Source organism: Gobio gobio (genome assembly GCF_949357685.1).
Source record: "Gobio gobio genome assembly, chromosome: 12".
NCBI classification, from domain to species: Eukaryota; Metazoa; Chordata; class Actinopteri; order Cypriniformes; family Gobionidae; genus Gobio; species Gobio gobio.
Window position 1 is genome coordinate 45,852,896 of NC_137105.1, and position 23,471 is coordinate 45,876,366.

At 37.7% G+C, this 23,471-nt stretch overlaps 1 protein-coding gene across 5 annotated transcripts in view; it reads left to right on the forward strand.

Moving 5' to 3' along the window:
• The window catches only part of palld (palladin, cytoskeletal associated protein), a 156,595-nt gene that overhangs the window by 119,941 nt on the left and 13,183 nt on the right, over positions 1-23,471 (forward strand). For all 5 annotated transcript variants that reach the window (XM_079830594.1, XM_079830595.1, XM_079830596.1 and 2 more), the window contains 6 exons: positions 11,507-12,124; positions 14,668-14,806; positions 16,631-16,732; positions 17,244-17,282; positions 20,594-20,812; positions 22,924-23,073. In XM_079830594.1, the coding sequence (XP_079686720.1) occupies positions 11,507-12,124; positions 14,668-14,806; positions 16,631-16,732; positions 17,244-17,282; positions 20,594-20,812; positions 22,924-23,073 (1,267 nt within the window). The remainder of the gene's footprint in view (positions 1-11,506; positions 12,125-14,667; positions 14,807-16,630; positions 16,733-17,243; positions 17,283-20,593; positions 20,813-22,923; positions 23,074-23,471) is intronic.

Below are 23,471 nucleotides of genomic sequence, written 5' to 3' on the forward strand. Positions count from 1 at the left end.
TACCGATTTTCAAACTGTTGGGTTTGTTATAAACGTCAGAGATGTAGTTATGACACTGCATTATGAATAATTATTCATCATTTGTTCAAGCATCCAGAATTATAGCCACGTTAATAACGTTTGTAAGAAACCAAACCATTTGTAAATCCGTCAAGATTTCAGCGAGATAAGAGTATTTGTGTTCGTGCAGATCACTCGCCTTATAGGTACCACAGAGCCCGCCAGAAAGCTTGCCTGTGACAAGATGGCCGCCGGTGATAATGTTAGAGACTCCGCTGTAAGACATCTAGCCTTTGTGTATATTTCTATGATTTAACCCATTACGACTTATGAGGATACTCGACAAAATGGACATTTTGGCATAAGTCTGTGTGTTATTGTTCGTTCAAGCACAAAAGAGAACTTGTTTCTGGCACATTGTCTGTGCACGTGATACTGGTGCGCGTTTTTCTGTGTGTCGTGTGTGTGTCACATAGACGGGACATTCACAGACAGCGCGTTCTTTCGTTTTGTCAAAGAGAACCCTATTATCACTTGCGCCATCTACACTGGATAAAGTATACAAAGTATATAGTTTCTGACATACTCCACGCGCTTCAGTCAGCTGACAACATGAAAAATGGAAGTTACGTTTAAAGGCGCACAGTGTAAATTTGAGCGTCATCTAGTGGTGAGGTTGCGAATTGCAACCTCTCACCCCTCACTTTTGAAGCACATAGAGAAGCTACGGTGGCCAACACAGGACAAAGATGTCGTTGTCTGAGACTGCAGAGAGTGACTAGCGCTCTGTAGAGCAGTTTGTCCGTTCAGGGCTACTGTAGAAACATGACGGCACAAAATGGCGACTTCACTGTAAGGGGACCCGCTTTGTATGGAGATAGAAATGGCTCATTCTAAGGTAATAAAAACATAACGGTTCATCATGTAAGGTCTTTACACATCACAGAAAACATATTTATGTATATTATATTGCATTTCTGTCAATAGATCCTCATAAATGCTACACACTGCACCTTTAATGATTGTTCGCTTTGGCTCGTCTTGTTTAAAAGGTTCGTTTGCGACTGTACCTACAGAACTCAGAAGGACATGCAAAAACGTTATTAATATTATAAGTGAACCTCAAGGAACATATTAAAATAACAAAGTCACAACCCCTATTTAAAGAAATGCATTACAACTGTTTTAAACATGGATAATAAGAAATTAAAAAATCAGCATATTAGACTGATTCCTGAAGGATCATGTGACACTGAAGACACTGAAGAAAATTCAGCTTTCCCATCACTGGAATTTGTACGGTTGTGTATTTTACCCTGCTCGCTTAAAGTTAATCTTTGTTGTGATGCCTAAATTTCCGTGTAGCATTTTAAATGACTTCTTTTAGTCATTTATATCAGTAACCTTGCGAACTCTGGCAAATCCAAAGATTATTTCCTCAAAAGTGTTCATTGTGTCAACCCAATACCTTGTAAACATGACTTTGTTTTCAGGGAGACTGGCAAAAAAAACCCTGATTGCATAAAGTCAGCCAATCAGATTAGAGCTTGCCAGTTTGAGAAAGTGCTTTCCAGTTTTGTGTTTTCCAGGTCAACGAAAGACTGTGGGGGGACGGAAAGGATGGAGACTGAGTTGAAAAGGATGGGGAGCGAGAGAAAGTCTGAGACTTGGAGAATGCAAGATGGTGAAAATAGAGAATATAGAAAAAGAGAGAGGGAGGAAAAAGAAAGCATGAAAGTGAGAGTGTGGGAGCTTTAGAAGAGAAAGAGCCTTTTTTATTTTGGCCTGACGTCTTTATGGAAAGTTGGACATTTCCTCTAGGAGTCTGGTAGGGACTAGGGAGTGCAGCGCATGTAGAGCCGCTTGGCTTGGGTGGGAGCCGCATTGTGAGATCAGATCTGGGTCAAACTGCTCCTAAAGCTGGAACACTCTCTACTAATACACATGTAATCTGAGAAAGGGCTTGAAAACGTGCACTTCTAGACCGTGTGTGTGCGCATATGCGGCCCTCTTTATGCACTCTGTTGACCTCTAGAAAGAGCCAAAATTACTGTTGGACATTTCTGGAAGTTTTGTTCACAGTGACGTGGCATGAATCCAATGATTTTATGCACATTAGTGGTGAGAGAATGAGTGTCCGGTTTGGTTGTGTGAGTGACAGCACTGCTATTACGTTCAGATATAATGGAACGATCAGATGCGGTCTTCTACTCTGTGAGTTTCGAAGGGTGTGCGTGTGTAAGAGCATCCACAGGGAATGAGAGAGACACTAGTCCGATACCGCAACATGATGAGATACTTTTTCTTCCTGACACACGAGTCTTGATGCAATTTAAGAACTTTAAACTCTGGAGTATTGTGGGGCTGGCCTGTAGATTGCAGCTAAAAAGAACAAGATCTGTTGCCGTTTCAATGGTTGGCGTGACTGTGGGGTGTATTTGGATCATGGTGAAGTGGAAGTGTAAAAGAAAGCTGAAGTCAGTGTACATGAGCTGACAGAGTTTGGGTGCGGTTATAATTCAGATCTGAATGTGCATAAAAGTGCTTTTAAAGATTAAGAGGTTGGGTATAATGCATTGACGGATAACAAATAAATAGGCAGCAAACTTTTTCAAAGAGGTTTAATTGTTAAGCCAGGAACGCACCATGCAAACAAAGGCTCGATACTTTGGCCAACGCATTGTTAGTGAGTGGATGAATATAATTATAACATGAGTTAACAAACCCCAGGATGGCATGTGGTGTTGAAAACAGTTGCTTAATATTTTTGCAGAAAACAAAAGTTAGGTTTTTTTTTGGATGAATTGAATGTTCAAAAGAACAGATTTATTTGAAGTGGAAATCTTTTTAAATATTATAATTGCCTTTACTGTCACTTTAAATTCAATGCAGTCTCTAGAATAAAAGTAATTTCTTTAAAAAACTAACACAAACCCCAAACATTTAAACAGCACAATGTATGCAAACATATATCAACATTCTAATTTATACCGTTGCCCAAATACAAATAGTTTTTCTTGGCAATTACACAATTTCTATTCTGTTCGCGCGTCGGTCAAAAATTATTTTTATTTCAATGAAATGATTGCACTATTTTTATTTATTTATTTATTTATTTATTTATTTATTTATTTATTTATTTATTTATTTATTTATTTATTTATTTATTTATTTATTTATTTATTTATTTATTTATTTATTTATTTATTTATTTATTTATTTATTTATTTATTTATAATACAAAAATGTTCCTAAAATATATTTATGCAGTAGTACTTTTTGAGCATGGAACTGAAAATTTAATTTCCAACTTAAACAAATAAATCTTGAATTCTTTGAAGCACTGACTTTTAAATTTGTTCTCTTTTAAAGATGACGTGGCAATTTATTGCTGAAGTGAAAAAAAGTTTAAAAAAGTGAATAAAAATTTTACATTTATTGTTATTAAAATTGAAAATTGTATTTTTGTGCATTTTTCAAATTAAATGTATATTTTCCAAAACTAATTTTAGTCTAAAATCAATGCCATAAATCTAAACAAGCTGTTTTCCAAATTTGAGGTTGATATATCAAAAAATTAGCTTTTAGTAAGAATTTGTTTGTGCGCAGTACCAAACGTTTCCAATAGATGAAATTCATCTCTCATTAATTTCCTGTGCGGTCATTTGACCCCAAACAATACAAGTGTGACTATATTTCAGGACCATTTAACCTTTTCAAATCATGTCCATGATTTTTTTTTCTTCACACAGCAAGTGCCAAAACCTTTACCAAGTTTCGTACCATTCCAAGGAAGTAAACATTTTTCAAAAAACAAAAACGGCACCAGAGGGTTAATAAAAATGGGCGGTTGTTTCAGTCTGTCTCAGACATTCATCCATCGGTCCAGCTGTCAGCTTGCTAAATTACTGTGTAGTCAGACAGCCAATGAATCATTTATTTCTTCAGACACTGACATGGAATCACCTGAATCAATCATATTTCAGCATTAAATCCGTTAGTTGACTAGGACTAATCATTAGTAAGAGGGTTGTCCAGAGGCGGCATGATGCAATGATGACATGACGGGTGTGGTTATAGCTGAAATAAGGTGTGCTGCTCTGCATTTTGTGTGGGTGTGTGTCCCCACATGTTTCTTTCAGTAACTTCCCACATGCTCCTTAATCTCAGTTTGTGTACACTATTGGATATACACATTTCATCTTGAGCACATTATCATCAATGTTACCATAGTAGTGTTGTAATCATCAGTTTTAAGATCAATCTTTCTTAAAGGAACACTCCCAGCTAGCACGCTGCATGTGCAAGCAGGTTGTCACGTTGGTTATGTTGACGGAAGTTAGCCTATTTTCAGGCGCTGTGTAATATCATTGCGCCGCTGCACCCATGGTACGGCAGCAAAGTTATTACGCAGGAATGAGAGTATAGTTCCTAGCCATATCGGTCTAGAAAATCACAACTTCTCGTTTTCCGTCGGTCTTAGTACACGATGGAACTACAGAAGAGTCAAGTTTTAAATAGGAAAAATATTGAAACTCTTTGGTCATTTTTTGAGCCAGATGCTAACGGTCTAATCAGATTCAATGATCTATGCTAAGCTATGCTAAAAGTGCTACCGCCAGATCCAGAGATCAACTGAATGGATTCGAAAACTGTAAAACTCAACTGAAAAATTAGCCTTTTTAAAAAAAAGTGGAGTGTTCCTAATTGACAGGACAGTCCTCTTTCCTAGCCTAATACAATTTTTATGCAATAATAATACAACATATGGGAACATTTTAGAGATTATAAACTTGTTTTTCTCAGTTTTAGCCTTTAGTCATTTTTTTCTCATTGCATGTCTTGCACCGACGTCACGTGCACAATGCAGGACGTACTCTGTAAACACTGAGAGTCCTCTAATTGGCAAATATTTAAACTCAACAACTTCCTGTCCTCTTGAAGCTTCTTCCTGTGATAGCAGCTGGTTAAAAACAGTAGAAACTCCACTCACGCGCACAGCCAAAACAAAGATGGTTAACCTCACTGCAAGAGACACACATCATTATCATAAAAAACGCTCTTGTATTAGTCCTCGAAACATATTTACGGACTTTCGGTGAACGTAAACACCCGGAAATCTGTTTACAGGATGTATTCTTGCATCAGTCATGTTTAGAGGAGTAGACTTGAAATATTCAGAAGATACTGAGAAGAGAATACACTGACCTTATGTTTAGGAAGGCTAAGACCGGCCCTTGTCCGATGCAGTGACATTAAAAGTCTTGGTGGACTAATTACACCACAATTCGCACTGACCCATATCTTGCCATTACTTCGTAAAGGAAACATTTACTTTATGTGGTAAATTTCACTGTTTTATAGGGGCACAAATGCCACTTCAAAGCAAATGAGCGTATGTCTGACCTTCAAGTGACGATTGTGTTTTAATGGTACAATAAATTGTAATGTGTAATGCGGTGTGAACATTGTCCGCTCTGGATTCTACATTATGGTGTGGTGGAGAGAAGGAAAGACTAACTCCTGTCTTGCCTGCATATGATTCAGATAAATTGCAACAGGCTTCATGAGATAAGAGCATTTTTGTTTGACGTTTGTGACTTTTATGAAGTGGATTCTGAAGAAAAGAAAAGGCTTTATAGTCAGCATATAGCTAAACAATTTGCTTACCGACAACTCATAGATTTATTTGGGACATTTCAAGGAGTTATTCCTGTTATTCCAACTAACTCACTTTTATTTAGTGTCTGTATGCATATGCTGATATGTATTTGCTTATTTTAGCTTTAGTTTTTATTTAGAATTATTTGCAATTAATAGTTTAAAATTGTTACATTTAGACAATTTCTCTGAACCGGTTTCTTTGATTCAAAACAGTCGATTTTGACGATTGTGTGTGTGATTTTTATGCAAGGTCAAGCGCTTCTCTGGAGTCCCCATAAAACGGTAGGAGCTGGCTTTGTGTAAGTGCGTTTTATAGACATGTAGCTAAATTAGACAGGAATGTGTGTAAGAGCAGGAATATGAGCGAGTGTTTTGTGTCTGCTGAAGGGTCTGCTTCATCTCCACTAGTAACAAACCTTGTAATATGGCAGAAAATTGATTGGGTTACTTCATGTAACCTTTGACAGAAGGCTATTATTATATAAGCTGTTCTGCGTGCTATCAGCATGTGGACACCGCTCCATATGCACCTCTCATTAGCATCTAAATCACTCAAACTATGACAGAACTGACCCTGAGCCCAGCAGTGCTATAGATTCAGGTTGGAGCCGTGCGCAATGGGAGTTTGAATCGCAACCGATCCCTTCCATTGTTAAAAAAGAAGCAAAAATGTCTTGTCTAGATCTGCCGTGATTTATCATAATGTTGGAGAACCTACTTTGTACCTGTACAGTAGCTTCCTAAAGTATTAGTTAGCAACATTTTATTAGTAGTGTAGTTAACTACTTTATAGCTACTTAAGGGCTACATTTGATCATAGATCTGGCTCTAAAGCATTGAGGGTTTTTGATTGAATGAAAGAACACCATTAAACTTTAAACTAAATACTATAAAATGCATCAATACAATGCATCCTGATTTTATAACTGAATTTAAAGGCACAATATGTAAGAATTTTAGATTAAAATATCCAAAAGCCACTAGAACAATGTGCTTTGTTGACTTGTGTACTTACTTTATCCCAAATGTTTCCAACAATGTTTAAAACCAGAGAAATCGGTGATCTTAACCAGGACACGAATTGTGTCCGTGCGTCGCCCATCAATGATGTCATATCCGCGCTTCCCTCGATTTCTGTAGAAACCATGGAAACACCAAATACGCTTTAATATAGTATGTATTTTATAAGACAGACGAACAACTGTTTGGATATACATTTATCAACAGAAAACGAATCATTGTTATACAGAAACACAGTTAGTCGTATTGTTTGAATCGCTTGTTTTCTTGATTTACCATGTTTTTACCACGCCTCAGAGACACACTATATCAGCTTTCTCCATCATACAATAGATTTTAAAATGAATTGCATGTCATTTAGCAACAGTCATCTAGTCATCCTGTTCTTATGATATTCTAATGTCGCTCTAGATCTAGAGTCTCTCATAGCAGCCAGCGAGTGAACGCACAGAGTTACTTTATAACAACTCTCAACACTCAAATGTGTTTAGTGTGATTGTTTTAAGCATGTAAAACAGCGGCGCGTTCCCCCACACACACAACGAAAAGAGCGGAAGCAGCGACTGCAGCATAAGCAGAATAAAAGCTCAGAGACGGTGTTTGGCGTAGGTCTCTCTCATTAGCATTCGCTCACAAGTGCTCTCATGAGTCCTGCTTCATACCACCGTAACGCTAATAAAACTTTAATACATTCACTCATTCATGAACATGATTTCTGCGAGAGTCTGTCAGATTCCTTTCCATCGGCTGTGGAGGTGAAGAGTCAAGACTACAACTCCCATGATTCCACACTCATTCACACAGCAGTACATCAAGCTACACCTTTGTTTTGAATAAGCGACCTCTGGTGGCCAAACTTACATACTGTGCCTTTAAGTAAATAATTTGCTATCAAAAGATTAAAAATGCTACAAAAGGAATGAATCGCTTTTGAGTCGATTCATTTACATGAAACAAAAGCCGCTTTTCCACTATAGGGCCGAACGGGGAAATGTTTTATTATATTAATTATATAATATTTCCACTTGGCTAACCGTGCCGAACCGTGCTGGTAGAAGGCGTGTAGTGATTGGTCACTTGTCTGTTGCCTGTCTACCAGTTTTTCTGTAGCTGACTAATTACGCCAATCCCATTCTTTTCCTTTCCATTGTTAAAAAGTTAAGCAAAAATGTCTTGTCTAGATCTGCGTTGATTTATTTAAAATGTAGGAGAATCTACTTTGAAACTGTACAGTAGCTTTCCATGTCAAACGAAAGTATTTAGCAACATTTTATTAGCAGTATAGTTAGCTATTTAAGGGGCGAGATGTGTTCAGATCATTTAATCAGAGAGCTGACATTAAAGCATTTAGAGGTTTTGATTGAATGAAAGAACAAACCACGTTTAACCTGATCAGAAGATGCCAAACTAAGTAACACAAAATATGTTTGTGATTTAGTACTAGTTGAGGGGAGAAAGTAGCATGTTATTGGAAAAAAATACTACTCTCACTGTATTGAAAAATGTTTTTAAGTTAGTGTCGCTACATTTGGAAACTTTTGTGCTCATCCCTTCAGATTTTTTTTTTAATGAATATGATTTTAAACCGGAACATACCATAGCTTTTTCTATTTGCAGACTCCGTGCCTTTTAAGGCAAACTGATTATGTCAGTACCGGGTGAGCTTCCTCCGTCAACTCAGGTTTACTTGTGAGGAATTCCAGAAATGCAAAAGGAAAAAATTAGCGGAGAAACCTGCGAGGGCTATTTTTAGAAAATGGCTGCCTGTGATTGAACATTGATATTCCTTGCCTGCTGGAAACTATTAAGTTGGATATTAAGAGTCGGAGCAGTATTTCTGGAGGGGCTTGTAATGCCAGACCTCCACCGGCTGTTAACCAGCAGCTTTCACTCAGGGGAGGAGGTGGAGGAGAGAAGAAATGCAGAAGGATGGAGAAAAGGACGAGATTAGATTTGAAACCTTTCTTGTTCTTTCTGATGTTAAAAGTGAGAGAATAAGGTGGGAGACATGGTGATGGAATTTGGAAAAGAAAGAGACGGAGGGAGGGAAAGCATGACCCAAAGACAGAAAGAAGAGAAGTGAGAGTCTAGCCGCTGGTGCTTCGGACTCATAACAGAGCCAAAAAAGGAATGAAAGCAAAGCAGCACAGGCAGTTGAGTCCAAGAGCCTTTCACCAGCTGCCAAAGTATTCCTGTAAAAGTGCTCTTTTGATGGATACTCGAACATATGGACTGGGGAAAAGAGGACAAAGGGAAAAGGGATGGTTTTAGGTGGTCATTTTTGCCTTTGATGTGGCCCAAATCACTGTTTGTGCAGCCAAAACAAAGTTTCATCATTTTAATCTATTATTTTCTTCAATGAATCCTTTTATTTGATGTACTTGCGCTCTAGGTTTTGGGTTAAGACTTGGCGAAGTATTACCAACACAAACTCTGAGGATTTATCAGTTGGATGGAGGGAGGGCTTCCACCTCCAGTACAAAAAATGAATAGAAGGAGGGAAAACACAGTGACTCATTAGTCAACATCTGGAAATAATTAGGTTAAATGGGGCTTGGAGTGTGGCTGGCCTACCACACAGATCCCCTTGTGAAATGCACACAAACACACACATTGAAATTACACATTTTGCGATTCTTTACAGAGTGGCTCGCAGAAAAGCATTGAATGCCGCTATGAATGGGCCTGACCAATGATAAAATTTCAGTGAAAAGCATCTGGACTTGGTTATTGGTTCGTTTAAGGTTATCCATTTGTTAAGGCTCACAAAAAGTGTCTAGGAGTTGCCAAAAAAAAGTGTGGGGGGGGTGAGTCTGCAAAAGAAGAGAGACAAATTGTGCTTTGAACAAAGCATGTCTTCCAAGGACACAAGAATTCAGAGGATGGGAAACTGTAGGCAGCAAATATCTTATGTTTAGCAGAGAAAAGGACAGTGTGGACGTCACTCCAGTGTTTTTGTGTATGTGGGTGACAACCGTGACATTTGACAGATATAATGCTTAATCATCAACCCACACCCATATTACGCTGAGATCTCCATTTCTTCCTTTTCTCGCTCTTTACATGCTGTTGACAGTATAGTTGAAACTTTACCCAAGATAGCATATCACTCGCTTTTCAGTGGGCTTTAGTTTCCTTCTCAGAAACTCAGCACAAATACACACAGACATGCATAACCACACAACATCCAGGCATGAAAACTTGCTTTTATAGTAACGCATGCTACCCCGCTTTCTGCAGGCTCTGGAGTTAATTTCCACTCATGTGATGGGCTGTCTATTCTGTGAGGATGATACACTGACCCTGAGAGGGCCTTTTATGACATCACTCGTTGAGCTTTGTGTGTGGCTTTCCATCTCTAATGAATCAGTAAAGAAGTAAACGTATAAAGCGCAACATCATAAGAATAATCTTTGCTGTACCAAGCTATTAATTGTCCAAGCTGGTTGACTATTTTGGACCAGCAACAAACCAGCTGTCAAACCATCTTCAACCAGCTAATGACCAACTAGAAACTGTGGAAGCTTGTTTCCACCACAGAATTAAAAAATAAAAAGGTAATTGTGACTTTTAATCTCACAATTCTGACTTTTTTTACAGAATTGCGTGATCTAAAAACGCAAATGCTAGTTTATATCTTTACTTTTTTTCTCAATTGCATGTTATAAAGTCTTTTCCCCCTCAGAATTGGATTTTTATAACTCGCAATTGCGATTTTATATCTTGCAATTCTGACTTTATATCTTGCAATTCTGACAATATTTCGCAATTCTGACTTTATAACTCACTATTGCGTGTTTATATCTAGCAATTCTGACAATACTTCGCAATTCTGACATATCTCGCAATTCTGACAATATTTCTCAATTCTGACTTTATAACTCGCTATTGCAGGATATAAAGTCAGAATTGTGAGATACAAACTCGCAATTGAGAGAAGTCAGATTTGGAAGTTCATATCTCGCAATTCTGACAATATTTCTCAATTCTGACTATGTCTTGCAATTCTGACTTTATAACTAGCAATTGCGACACTATATCTAGCAATTCTGACTTTATAACTAGCAATTGCGACACTATATCTAGCAATTCTGACTTTATAACTTGCTATTGTGACACTATCTAGCAATTCTGACTTTATAACTCACTATTGCGAGTTTATATCTCGCAATTCTGACTTTATAAATCGATACTGCGCATTTAGTAATCATGCAATTCTGACTTTTTATATCAAGTTGCAATAGCGAGTTATAAAGTCAGAATAGCAAGATATAAACTCACAATTCTGAATTTTTGTTCTCATTAACCTGCAATTGAAAGAAAGTCAGAATTCTATGTCAGAATTTTGAGAAAGAAGAGATATAAACTTGCAATTGCGGGAAAAGTCTGAATTGTGAGTTTATATCTCACAATTGTCACTTCTCAGAATTGGACATAAACTCGCAATTCTGACTTTATAAAGCAATTGTGAGATGAAAAGGTTGCAATTATCTTTTAAAATGTTTCCACAGTTAAACCAGTGTTTGACGTCTCTTTTTTAAAGTATGTCATGGATTTTGACAGGAATGATCTATTGAGTAATCCAGGACCATAATTGTGAGTTTAATGATTGTGTACACGGTTATATTTAGCCTGGTTTAGTCCCTGCAAACATGCTCTCCAAACATTATCTTAAGATGTATTGACATTAGTTCCATGTTTGTCAGGTTGTGCAATTGTACAGTTAGACGGTCCTATTATCTGACAGACACTCTTGTAGTAAAATGTGTATATTTGGTGTAAAGCCTAACAATCCTTTTGTTTGTATTTTTTTTCCTTGCAGAAACGCGGCACAACTGAAGCAGCTTCAAGATCAGATCCTTCTAGAGCAACAACAGCTTCCCCATCCTCAGGAAGACCCGCCTCCATCTCCGCCTCTCCCACCTCCTCCCTCCTTCCAGGAGCTGGAGAGTAGCACCATGCAGACAAGCACCTTCAACTATGCCCGACCCAAGCAGTTCATCGCTGCCCAGAGTCCCACAAGCAGCGGTGGACCAATCGTATACAGCACGCAGTCCTCGACCTCCTCTAGCTCCAGTCCGCTATCCCCCACAACGGCCCACAGGCCCTTCAGCCGTGTCACTCTTCCGCCCTTCCAACACCAGCTGTCCAAAGGAAGCAGCGTGGAGTCTCCCAGCTCACCTTCCTTCCCGCCACCCCCTCCACCTTTTCTCAGCTCCAGCACCCTGTCCTCTCCTTCTGGCTTGCCACAAGACTTCCCTCCACCCCCTCCGCCGCCTCCGCCAGCTGTCACATCAAGCCCCACCCGCTCAGACACCTCTTCGCCCTTCACATCCACTCCCCAATCACCAGCTGGATTTCTGGTATCGGTGCTCCCGGCCACACTTCCTCCTCCACCACCAATGAACGCGCTTGGCCTGCCCAAGGGTAACGGCACAGTGTGAGTACCCACAATCCTCTGTTAAAGTTTGAACAGGCCTCAAATGCTTCTACGGTGTGCAGTCATTCTCTATACTAGACTAAACGCTTAATCAAGAGCTCCAGTAGAGCACTATAAATGGCACATGGTGTGAACACTAATAAGTAATTTGGAGTGCAGCTCCTGCTTTGCAGCTGCATGGAAAACCTGTATGCATTCTTACGTGGCATGTTTATGGAGACACAGGGATCAATGGGAGCTAAGGAACCTTGAGGGTCAGGCCTGTGTATTACAGAGGTTTCCTCTCTCAATGCTACAGAAGTATACAGCACATTGGTTCACAATGTGCTTTTAAAGGGATAACAAATTAATTTGCTCACCCTCATGTGGTTTCAAACCTGGATGACCTCAATTCTCTCTTCTGTGCAACACAAAAAGAGGATTTTTTACTTGAATGTCCAGGCTTCTTTTTTTTCATTCCGAAAATGAATGCAACCTTTCATAAGCTCCAAAAAGGTCAATCATTGATTTGTGCGTGTGTTGCGACAGATCTCAACACACTGGATGAATGAGATTTGATCGCTATGGTGGAACACCTTTGGAGATTTATAATGACTTTTATATGACCTCAAAGCTATATAATGGCTTCAGTCTACTTTGTCTACAACTTTTTATGGTATTTTTGTCAATTTCGAGCTTCACAGACACTTTATGTTAATGTTGTTATACCTAAAACTGTTTGAAATAAAGTTAATTGAAATAAAGCGGAGCTAAAATAAAATTGATATTAAATAAACTTTTGTAATTCAAAGTTTGTGCTAAAATGAAAATAAAAAACAAAACTGAAATAAAAAATTAAAGCTTAATAGGGATTTGACAAATGACAAAAGCAAATAACAATTACTAAAACATAAACTAAAATTAACTGAAAATATAAAAGCGAATTAAAATGATTAATATTGCTGTAAGAGTAGTATTAATATTAAAATTCACTGGGACAGACAGCCACTGGTCACTGTTCACTAGTAGCTTTAAAATAAATAGGCCTATATTTTTTGTTCCATATAAAAAAAGTATGTGTGAAAAATGAATAAATAAAAATGTTAGGCACAATATGTAAGATTTTTTAGATTTTAAAATATTCACTAGAACAATGTTATATTTTGTTGACCTTTGTACTTACATTATCCCAAACATTTCCAACAATGTTTAAATCCAGAGAAATCTGCAATCTTAACCGGTGTCACGAACAGTGTCCGTGCGTCGCCCATCAATGATGTCATATCCGCGTTTCCCTCGGTTTCTGTAGAAACCATGGAAACACCAAATACGTTTTAATATAGTATATATTTTATTAGACAGACGAGCAACTGTTTGGATATACATTTATCTACAGAAAAATTATAATTGTTATACAGAAACACGGTTAGTTGTATTGTTTGAATTGCTTGTTTTCTTGATTTACCATGTTTTTACCACGCCTCAGAGATGCACTATATCAGCTTTCTCCATCATACAATATATTTTAAAATTAATTGCATGTCATTTAGTCATCCTGTTTTTATTATTATGATATTCTAATGTCGCTCTAGATCTAGAGTCCCTCATGGCAGCCGCCGAGTGAACGCAGAGTAACTTTATAACAACTCTCAACACACTCAAATGTGTTTAGTATGATTGTTTTAAGCATGTAAAACAGCGCCGCGTTCCCCCACACACACAACGAAAAGAGCGGAAGCAGCGACTGCAGCATAAGCAGAATAAAAGCTCATAGACGGTGTTTGGCGCAGGTCTCTCTCATTAGCATTCGCTCACAAGTGCTCTCATGAGTCCTGCTTCATACCACCGTAAATGACCTCTAGTGGCCAAACTTACATACTGTGCCTTTAAACTGTTTATTTGAATAGTATACATAGTATCGGTTACATCTCACAATAATGGCCCTCTCTCCTTTATACACAAACTCCACCTGGCATATTCAAAAATTATTTATGTATTTAATCATCTGCAAGTGATGCAGATACAAGCTGATCAAGTACCAAATCTCTGAGAGTGTTTCCAGAGCTTGATTTAATGTTACCCATGATGTATGATTAGGATCTTCAGTGAAGATGGTCTGATGAAACTTGAGTTTATAGCACTCTTCCAGGGCGAGTGAGAGAGTTTTTCTTCAAAGCTGCTGCTCCTGTCCTCAACCTCTTCATCTCTATTTTCTCCGTTATCTCCCACTAGTTCATTCCTCGCTCTCTCTTCCTGGCATTCCAGAGCCAGAGGGGGGAAAGATAAGAGAGCGCTGTGGAATTTTAAAATGCATGCTTACAAACAGATAACGGAAATTATTCTTGCTTCCCAGTGCATATGCAAAAATATTTCCCACATTCCTGTCGTCATTGTCAACTTTTTACAATGCAGTGTATTATAAAAGCTGCCGTTCTGTCCGATTGTTTTGTGTACGTGCTTTAATTCTGGAAAGTATTTATGGACAGGTTAATATAACACTGTAGTCTCAGTTTCTTGTAATCCCTTGCTTTAAAGTTTTATATATTCTGATTGTGTTTTAACAGGGCTTTGCCACGCAAGACTACACCCCGTACACCACGCCTCATCTCTGATTCGGATATCCAGGGCTCCAAAGACGCTGTCATACAAGACCTGGAGAGAAAACTACGTTTCAAAGAGGAAAGACTCAGCAACGGACAGCAGGTACTATATGTATCAAAGGTCGTGTGTTTGGATTACTAAAGAATTACAGTAGATCATTAATAGCACTACCATACTAGCCTTACTTGCATTACCATATTGATTCTAATGTTTATGTACCCCATCATTCTAACCAATAACACAAGCAGTCATGTTTGAGTGTATTTGGTAATTAATTTTCTTTTTTAAAGGGTTCATTCACCACAAAAATGTAAAATGTCATAAATAACTCGCCCTCATGTTCTGTCGGGCACAAAAAAACAAAAAAGGAATTGAATTTAACACCGTTCTCTTCCATACGATGAAATTTAATTGGAACCAGTATTATATATATATATATATATATATAATTTCAGTTATTTTAATTTTAGCTTTTTTTCTATTTAGCTTTCATTTAATTATTTCCATTTAAGTAATTCTACTACTTCAACTTAATTAATTCAACCTAGTTTAGTATAAGTTGTTTTTCATTTATAGTTTTTTTTATTCTATTTCAGCTTTATTTTCAGCCAGTTTTTTTTTTTTTTGTTAACAATAAGAAAATTTATGTTATTGGAACAAATGTTATTAAGCTCCAAATATGACAACAATCTTAAGATGAGTGAATAGACCCTAAATTAAAAGTAATTTAATTTGACTGTAAATCTTGCACTCCACCATAGCTCATAGAGGGTTAGTTCACCAAAAAATGAAAATTCTGTCATTAATTCCTCACCCTCATGTCGTTCCAAACCCGTAAGACCTTCGTTCATCTTCAGAACACAAATTAAGATATTTTTGATGAAATCTGAGCTCACTGACCCCTCCATAGACAGCAATGTAAATAACACTTTCAAGGCCCAGAACGCTAGTCAAGACATTGTTAAAATAGTCCATGTGACTCCAGTGCTTCAACCTTAATGTTATGAAGCGACGCGAAGCGAATACTTTGTTTTAAAACAAAAATGACGACTTAATTCAACAATTTCTTCTTTTCTATGTCAGTGTCCTACGCTGTTCACATAGTAAATACAGTGCAGCGCTTCCGGGTGCTACCCCAGAATGCTGGCTCACTATTGGCCAATGCTGTTCCCATGAGCACCACGACGCTGACGCAGGAGCTGACCAATAATAGCTGCCGTTCTGAGGTAGAACCCGGAAGCGCTGCACTGTATTTTTTTTTTTTTTGTTGCTTCATAACATTAAGGTTGAACCACTTGAGTCACATGAACTATTTTAGCGATGTCTTTACTACCTTTCTGGGCCTTGAAAGTGGTAAAAATGTTGCTGTCTATGGAGGGATCAGAGAGCTCATATCTTAATTTGTGTTCTGAAGACTAAATAATGAGTAAATGAGGGTAAGTAAATAATGACAGAATTTTCATTTTTGGGTGAACTAACCCTTTAAATCTCAATTGCACTTCAGCGTATTCTACATAAACTATGGTTTGATGTTAAATCTTATATAACGTTTCATGTAAATGTAACATTAAATATCTAGCTATATGTGTGAGTGTAAACTGAGTGTATAAGTTAATTGGAATTTCTTTTTTTTTTCTTTCCAATATACTGTATATGTTCACTGTAACCTTTCATTATAAAATATACCTAATAAATTTTGGAAATTTCCTTCCACCTGTTCCTCCAACTGAAATTGTCACTCACTCACTCGCTGTAGAAGCCCTCAAATCAGCGCATAGCAAAACCCACCACATGTTCAACACGACTAATAGCTTTGAATTCACTAGTACAGGCGACCACATAATCATAATGCTTTTGCTTGTGTGAGAGTGTGTTTTCTCACACACTAACCTATGGCTCTGACCGATTAATCCGGCTTGCTTTCAGAGGTTAACCTATGAGGAGAAGATGGCTCGCAGGCTGCTGGGCGCTGACAATGCCGCCACAGTGTTTAACACGCAACAGGTGGAGGAGGAGCCAGTTACACAGGTATACACACACCCACACAGATTCACATATACTCATGAGCAGAACACACAAACACAATGTCCCCACTGTGCCACAGTAAACAAAGCAGTTGTTCAGAATTGTCTGGCTTTTTAAGCATGGGTCATAAACAAAATCCATTCATTACAAATTCGTACGCACACTTTTTCCAGTGTACCACTTGGCGGTTGTATGTCGTTTAGAGCATTGTGGTTTGCCTGTGTGCTTGTAAATGCGTCTTAATTCAGCTAATCGCTACAAGCTACTGCATGTGCTTGTACATATGCATTGGGTACGTAGTAAAGTGATGTCATTTTGGCAAGGAGAGTGTGTCGGCGAGGCATTTCGGAGATGTGTGAGCAGGTACGTTCATTAAAAACAGGATTAGCAGCACAACACAAACACATTGAAAGTAATGTGTGTGACTATGCACTTTTGTGCAATAGGTATGTATTTGCGCAGGATGTGACGTCATCCTCAACCCCCCTGCCTGTTTTCTGATCTCTCTCTACAGGAAGGCAGCTCAGCTGACTCAGAGTCTGTCCCTCAAAAGGTTATTCATTCTCATCCTGTCTATTATAAACATCACGCAGCGGCCTGTCTGTCCTCCTCCTTATATCTCTGAGTCTGTCCCACCGCTGTGTTCCCCTTTGCTTCACCTCACGAGACCACCCCCGATTGTTTAATTGTCTCACCCCTCTGTGTGTGGCCACCCCCATGTTTTGGCCAGTCACTACTGTATGTGATTGTGTGTTTACTCGATCCGCTATGTTTTCGTATGCGTCTCCGTTTATGGAATATCTGAGTCCTGAGTAAGCGTTGCGGTAAAGTCTTTGACTGCGATATGACCGTGATGACTATTGCGGTCTCTGGGAAAATCATCAAATATGGAGATTTACACTGCAATCTTTTTGATCAAATAAGCAGTGTATTCAGTGTTTGAATTACAACTCCTGGGGGGTCCAATATTTGGAAGAAAGTAAGGTTGCATGACCTCAGCATATTGTTCTATAATGAAATATTTTATCCACAGGCTTCATTTTATTTTAGCTGTTGTAAACAGTTTACTGATGAAGGTACATTTTGATAAAGCCTATATTTTAAACGTAAGACTTTCATTTGTTGGAAACAAATATAATGTTTATCACAATTTTTATATGAATCTTTAATTTAATTGTGAAAAGCCACGTAACTTTTAGCTGTATGTTTTCTTAGAAATCTATTAAATCCATTAAAATGTTGTGAAATAATATTAGAAATTCAATATTTTTGCTTTGTTTGAATAGGTTTTAAAGGGATAGTTCACCCAAACATAAAATTAGTCCATGATTTACTCACCCTCAAGTCATTCTAGTTGTATATGACATTCTTCTTTCAGACGAATAAAATCTGAGTTATATTAAAAAAAGTCCTGGCTCTTCCAAGCTTTATAATGGCAGTGAATACGGAAGGCGATCTGGTGGAAGCTAGATAATTTACTTTATAAAGTTTTAAATATGGATATTTTTCTTACACAAATGCATCGCTTCGCTTCAGAAGGCCCTTATTATCCCTCCGGAGCCGTGTGATACACTTTTGCACTTTTATGGACTTCAAAAACGGAGCAAAAATTCACTGCCATTATAAAGCTTGGAAGAGCCAGGACATTTTTAATATAACTCTGATTTTATTCGTCTGAAAGAAGAAAGTCACATACACCTAGGATGGCTTGAGGGTGAGTAAATCATGGGCTAATTTTCATTTTTGGGTGAACTAACCCTTTAAAATTTAATTTATTCCTGTGATGCAAAGCTTCAGTGTCACATGATCCTTCAGAAATCATTCTAATATGCTGATTTGCTGATCAAGAAACATTTCTTATTATTAATGTTGAAAACAGTTGTGCTGCTTAATATTTTTGTGGAACCCGTGATGCATGTTTTTTTAGGATTCTTTGATGAATAGAAAGTTTAAAAGAAGAGCAATTATTTTATATAGAAAACTTTTATTGCATTATACATCTTTTACTGTCACTTTTGAAATAAATGTGACCTTGCTGTATGAAAGCATGAATTTCACATGTATGTGAATACAAAAATGTAGTGTATGTAAGAGATCATGTAGAGTCAGCCAATTATCAAAAAACATGTATAATACATTTTCCCTTATTACACGGATGCTTGCCAAAAAGTTAAGTAGACATGAAATAGAATGTGAGTTGAAATTATTTTCTTTAGGAAGAAACAAAATAAGTCATTGTAATTAGTAAATAGTAATAATAATTTCTAAGGTAACACTTTATTTCAGTAGTCCACTTTAGACATTCTATAAATAACTTTGTAACTATGTCAACTAAAGGCCTTTTCACACCAAGACGATAACTATAAAGATATAGATCTAGTTCTAAAAATCGTTCTCAATATTAAATAAAATGGCTCAGTTCACAGTTCATAGTTCACACCCCAGCAATAATGATAACGGTACAGAAAAATTTAATCATTAGAATAACTTTCAGAACGATTTTATCCAGCTAATGAACGATAAAAACATTGGCAGCCAATCAGAATCCTGCTCAAACAAGCTTGAGCATTTAAAGCAACAGACAAGCAAAAGGCAGCAAAGTTCCTTGATTATTAAGCAGGAATGAGAGTATAGTTCCTAGCCATATCGGCCTAGAAAATCACAATTTCATTTTCTGTCGGTCTTAGTACACGGTGTAACTTCAGAAGAGTCAAGTTTTAAATAGGAAAAATATTGAAAATCTTTGGTCATTTTTGAGCGAGATGCTAACGGTCTAATCAGATTCAATGATCTATGCTAAGCTATGCTAAAAGTGCTACCGCCAGACCCGGAGATCGGCTGAATGGATTTGAAAACGTAAAAAATCAACTGTTTAACTCTAGAGGAGTTAAAAAATGAGCCTAGTTTAAAATTAAAAATTTAGCCTAATTGTTCCTTTAAGCAGTCTACTAATACTCTAATGACTGCTAGTTGGCATGTAGTTGCAAGGTTACTTAATACAATGTATAAAGTGGACAATCAAAATAGTGTTAACATTTCTAAATATCATAAAATAATTCATACAGTAATTTGCTTTTTACAGCGGCCGATTATGCAGTTTAGCGATCATTATACAAAAGCTTTTGGCCACCGAACTGGTCAATTAACATCATCGCATGTTCTAGTGAGCTGTGTAACAATTTTTAATAATCTGTGAATTAAGATCTTGAAAAGGAAATAGAAAATGTGAAAAACTGTGCTGGGTGCCTAACATCATCATGTCATGTTATTGCTAACCGATCAGGCACTGAAGACCGCATGCGTCTGCTTCGCACATTTCCTACCCTCGAGTGGAGACACTAAAATGCACATGCTTCTCTTCCTCTGAACTGTAGGAAGTGGATATGCTGTTAATGTTGAGCCATAAATTTAAAGTGTGCTTAGAGCTCAACACACGTCCTTGGGCAAATAGCGGTTGTCTGTGTGTTTGCATAGGAAATGTGCATGTGTGTGTGCTTTTTGGAGGATGTGGCTGGACGTGCAAGAGAACAAGATGGAGAGGGTGCGTTCGTTGTCTACATATGTAGTTATGATGGTGTGTGTGTGTGTGTTTCTGCAGCTGTGTCTTAAACCTGCAATTACTGTTGTGATGTGTCATCAGCACACACTTTTCTCCAGATGTTCCTTCTGGCTGCAGAGTGAAATAAAAAGAAACAGAAGACAAGAAACAGACCAGATGAAAGAGTGAAATAAGAGTTGGATATGAGACTGAATAGATTATAGGGCACAGTGATGAGAGGATGTGTGCTTGAATGGGTAAAATGAGTGATTGAATGAGTTAAGGAGAAGATCATAAATTAAAGTCTTTGTGTTTGTATGTGACAGGAGTATAAAGTGTCCAGTTTCGAGCAGCGGCTGATCAGCGAGATTGAGTTCCGTCTGGAGCGCTCGCCTGTCGAGGAATCTGACGACGATGTTCAGCATGATGAAGACGTGCCCGGAGAGGTTGCGCCGTTCTTCGATCAGAAGCTCAAGCACTACAAGGTCTTCGAGGGCATGCCTGTGACCTTCAGCTGTAAGGTCATCGGAGACCCAATGCCGAAGGTGAGAGGTCATCACATGCGTGTTTAGATTTCATGATTCTTATCAAAGTGACTTTCTCAGCAGCTAGTTAAGTGTTAAAGTGTATTACATTGTAGGTTAAAATCAAGATATCTCTAATATTTTAGCATATTATTAAGTGTTTATTTATACTAAGTGTAAATGGCCCGTCTTGTTGGCAAAGGCTGTTTACACTAACTCCGCCCACCAATGTCTGGTTTAGCCTTACAAAATTAAAAAAGATGCATGCCATTCAATATCTGCAGTGGCGTAGGCTTTAAGGAGTATGGCTTGTGATCGAATCCGCCTTTTGCTAAACTCGCTCTTCTCCCTTTTCCCATCACATATCAGATCGGAAAGGCATTTATTTTAGATAAAACATTTTCAATATTTGAAAAGTGGAAATAAAGTGCCTACTGAGTGTTTAATAATAAAGTGTTTATCGGGTAGGGGTAGGTGCAGGGAGGGCATGTTGTCCCAATAAGTCGTCATCCATTTAATAAGTTTAAAGGTGCGGTATGCAGAATTGATTGAATGGTTGAAATGGGTACTGCAGTCCTAATTCAAAATATTGGAGAGCATTGTTTCCCCTGCGCCCTCCTCCTTAAACTCAACGCTCACGTGCCAGCTTGAGGACACAACAGGAGCGAGTGCAATTGACAATGAAAGCCACACTGCAAGTTGATGAGTTTCGCACTTTATCCACATATTAATATGCTCTCGTTCATAGAGATTTTAGATTTTAGATTAGCTTTTTAGGTCGGGTACAATCTGCAATCGCTGACCCAGTTTGTTTGCTGGCTTCCATTGCTGCGATACGATGTGTTTTCTACCAACTGGAAACCTGTGGTGTCGAAATACTATTGGGTAAACTGGCGGCATGCGGTATCGCACAGACCAAAACAAAAACAGAGATTCCGACACGGAACACACATTTCAAAGTAGAATAACTGGCTGTAGCATTGCTTTTCAGAGAAATAAGCAGGTTAATTTAGCACGTTTCCTACATACCATCAAGCATATTATGGTATTTTTATGCTTTATTAAAGGTGCTGTATGTAAGTTTTTCAGTTTACTAAACAATAATTTACACTCTGTTATTATTGCATCCTGTTAATGTATAAAAATACTGAGGAGCAAAAAGTATCTGCCGCTATTTATAAATATAAATAGCACCTAACAATTAGGCTATTTGCACTTATTGCAAAGAACTGCTACTTTTATATAGTGTAATAGAATGTATCACTATTTTCTCTTAGTGTAAATAGTATATTGCCAAGAAAATGCTGCTATTGTCTCTTAGTGTAAATAGCTGCTGCCTATTATTTAATTTCTGATATACCATTGCAGAATAAAAGGTAATTTCAAATAAATGCCACGCTTTTTAACTTTATATTCATCAACAAATCCTTTAAAAAAAATCACGGTTTCCACAAAAATATTATCAATGTTGAAAACAGTGTTGCTTAATAATAAATATTTCTTGAGCAGCAAATCAGCTTATTAGAATGATTTCTTAAGGATCATGTGACTGAAGACTGGAGTAATGATGCTGAAAAATCGGCTTTGTTTTCACAAAAATAAATTACATTTTTAAATATTAAAACAGAAAACAGTTATTTTAAATTGCAATGACATTTCACAATACTGCTGTTTTACTGTTTAAATGCAGCCATGGTAAGCATAAGGGACTTCTTTCAAAAACTTTTTTTTTTACTATAGTCAATAGCCTTATGTATATTGTTCTGCAGATTCATTAGTTGTTCACAGTATGAAGGTTTTTTATTTTTCAGTTAATGGTGCTTTGCAAAGTGGCATGTACTGTATGTTGTGTTGAGGGTTTGTAGGAGAGGAGACTGGAACGCTCCTTTATCATCTGTGGCTAGGCTGGTTTCATCAGAAGCTCTGCTCTGCTTCACTCCTGAGATTCCTGCCATATATGGCTGTCTCGCGTTCATTGTGTGTCTCTTTCTGACTACCATGAAACCACTGTAATGACTGTGTGATGACAGCGGACTTGGTAACAAGAGCAATGGTGAAGAGAAAAAGAAAGGGACAACAGTACAAGCTTTGGCGTGTTACATAATCATGTTTATATCTGTGTGTGTTTGTAGGTGTACTGGTTTAAAGACGGAAAGCAGATTTCGAAGCGCAGCGAACACTACCGTATCAGCCGTGATCCGGACGGCACATGCTTCCTGCACACAGCTGCCGCCTCTCTAGACGATGATGGGAACTACACCATCATGGCAGGCAACCCAGTGGTGAGATACACTCTTAATATAATACGCAAGACATGATTATATTAGCATAGGTAAACATTGTTGAAAAGATTTATCTTCTTTCATTTTAAAAAGATGCTCATTGTGCAAAGCTAACTTGCCACTGTTAATTCTAGCATACACTTGTTTTGTTGTTTCAATCATTTGGAACTGATTCAAACTGATGATTTGTCATTCACATGCAACACAAGAGCATGCATTTCTCAGAAAATTGGATACTAGTCATCCGCCCAAATTGCAAAAGGCAGTATTTTTTTGCAATATCTAGTTTTCTTTCCTTACAGTAAAAATGAACTTAATTTGTTATTTGCTATGGAAAATGATACATTTTATCTGTTTGATCTCATTTGATAGCTCTCTCACGTACACACACACACTCT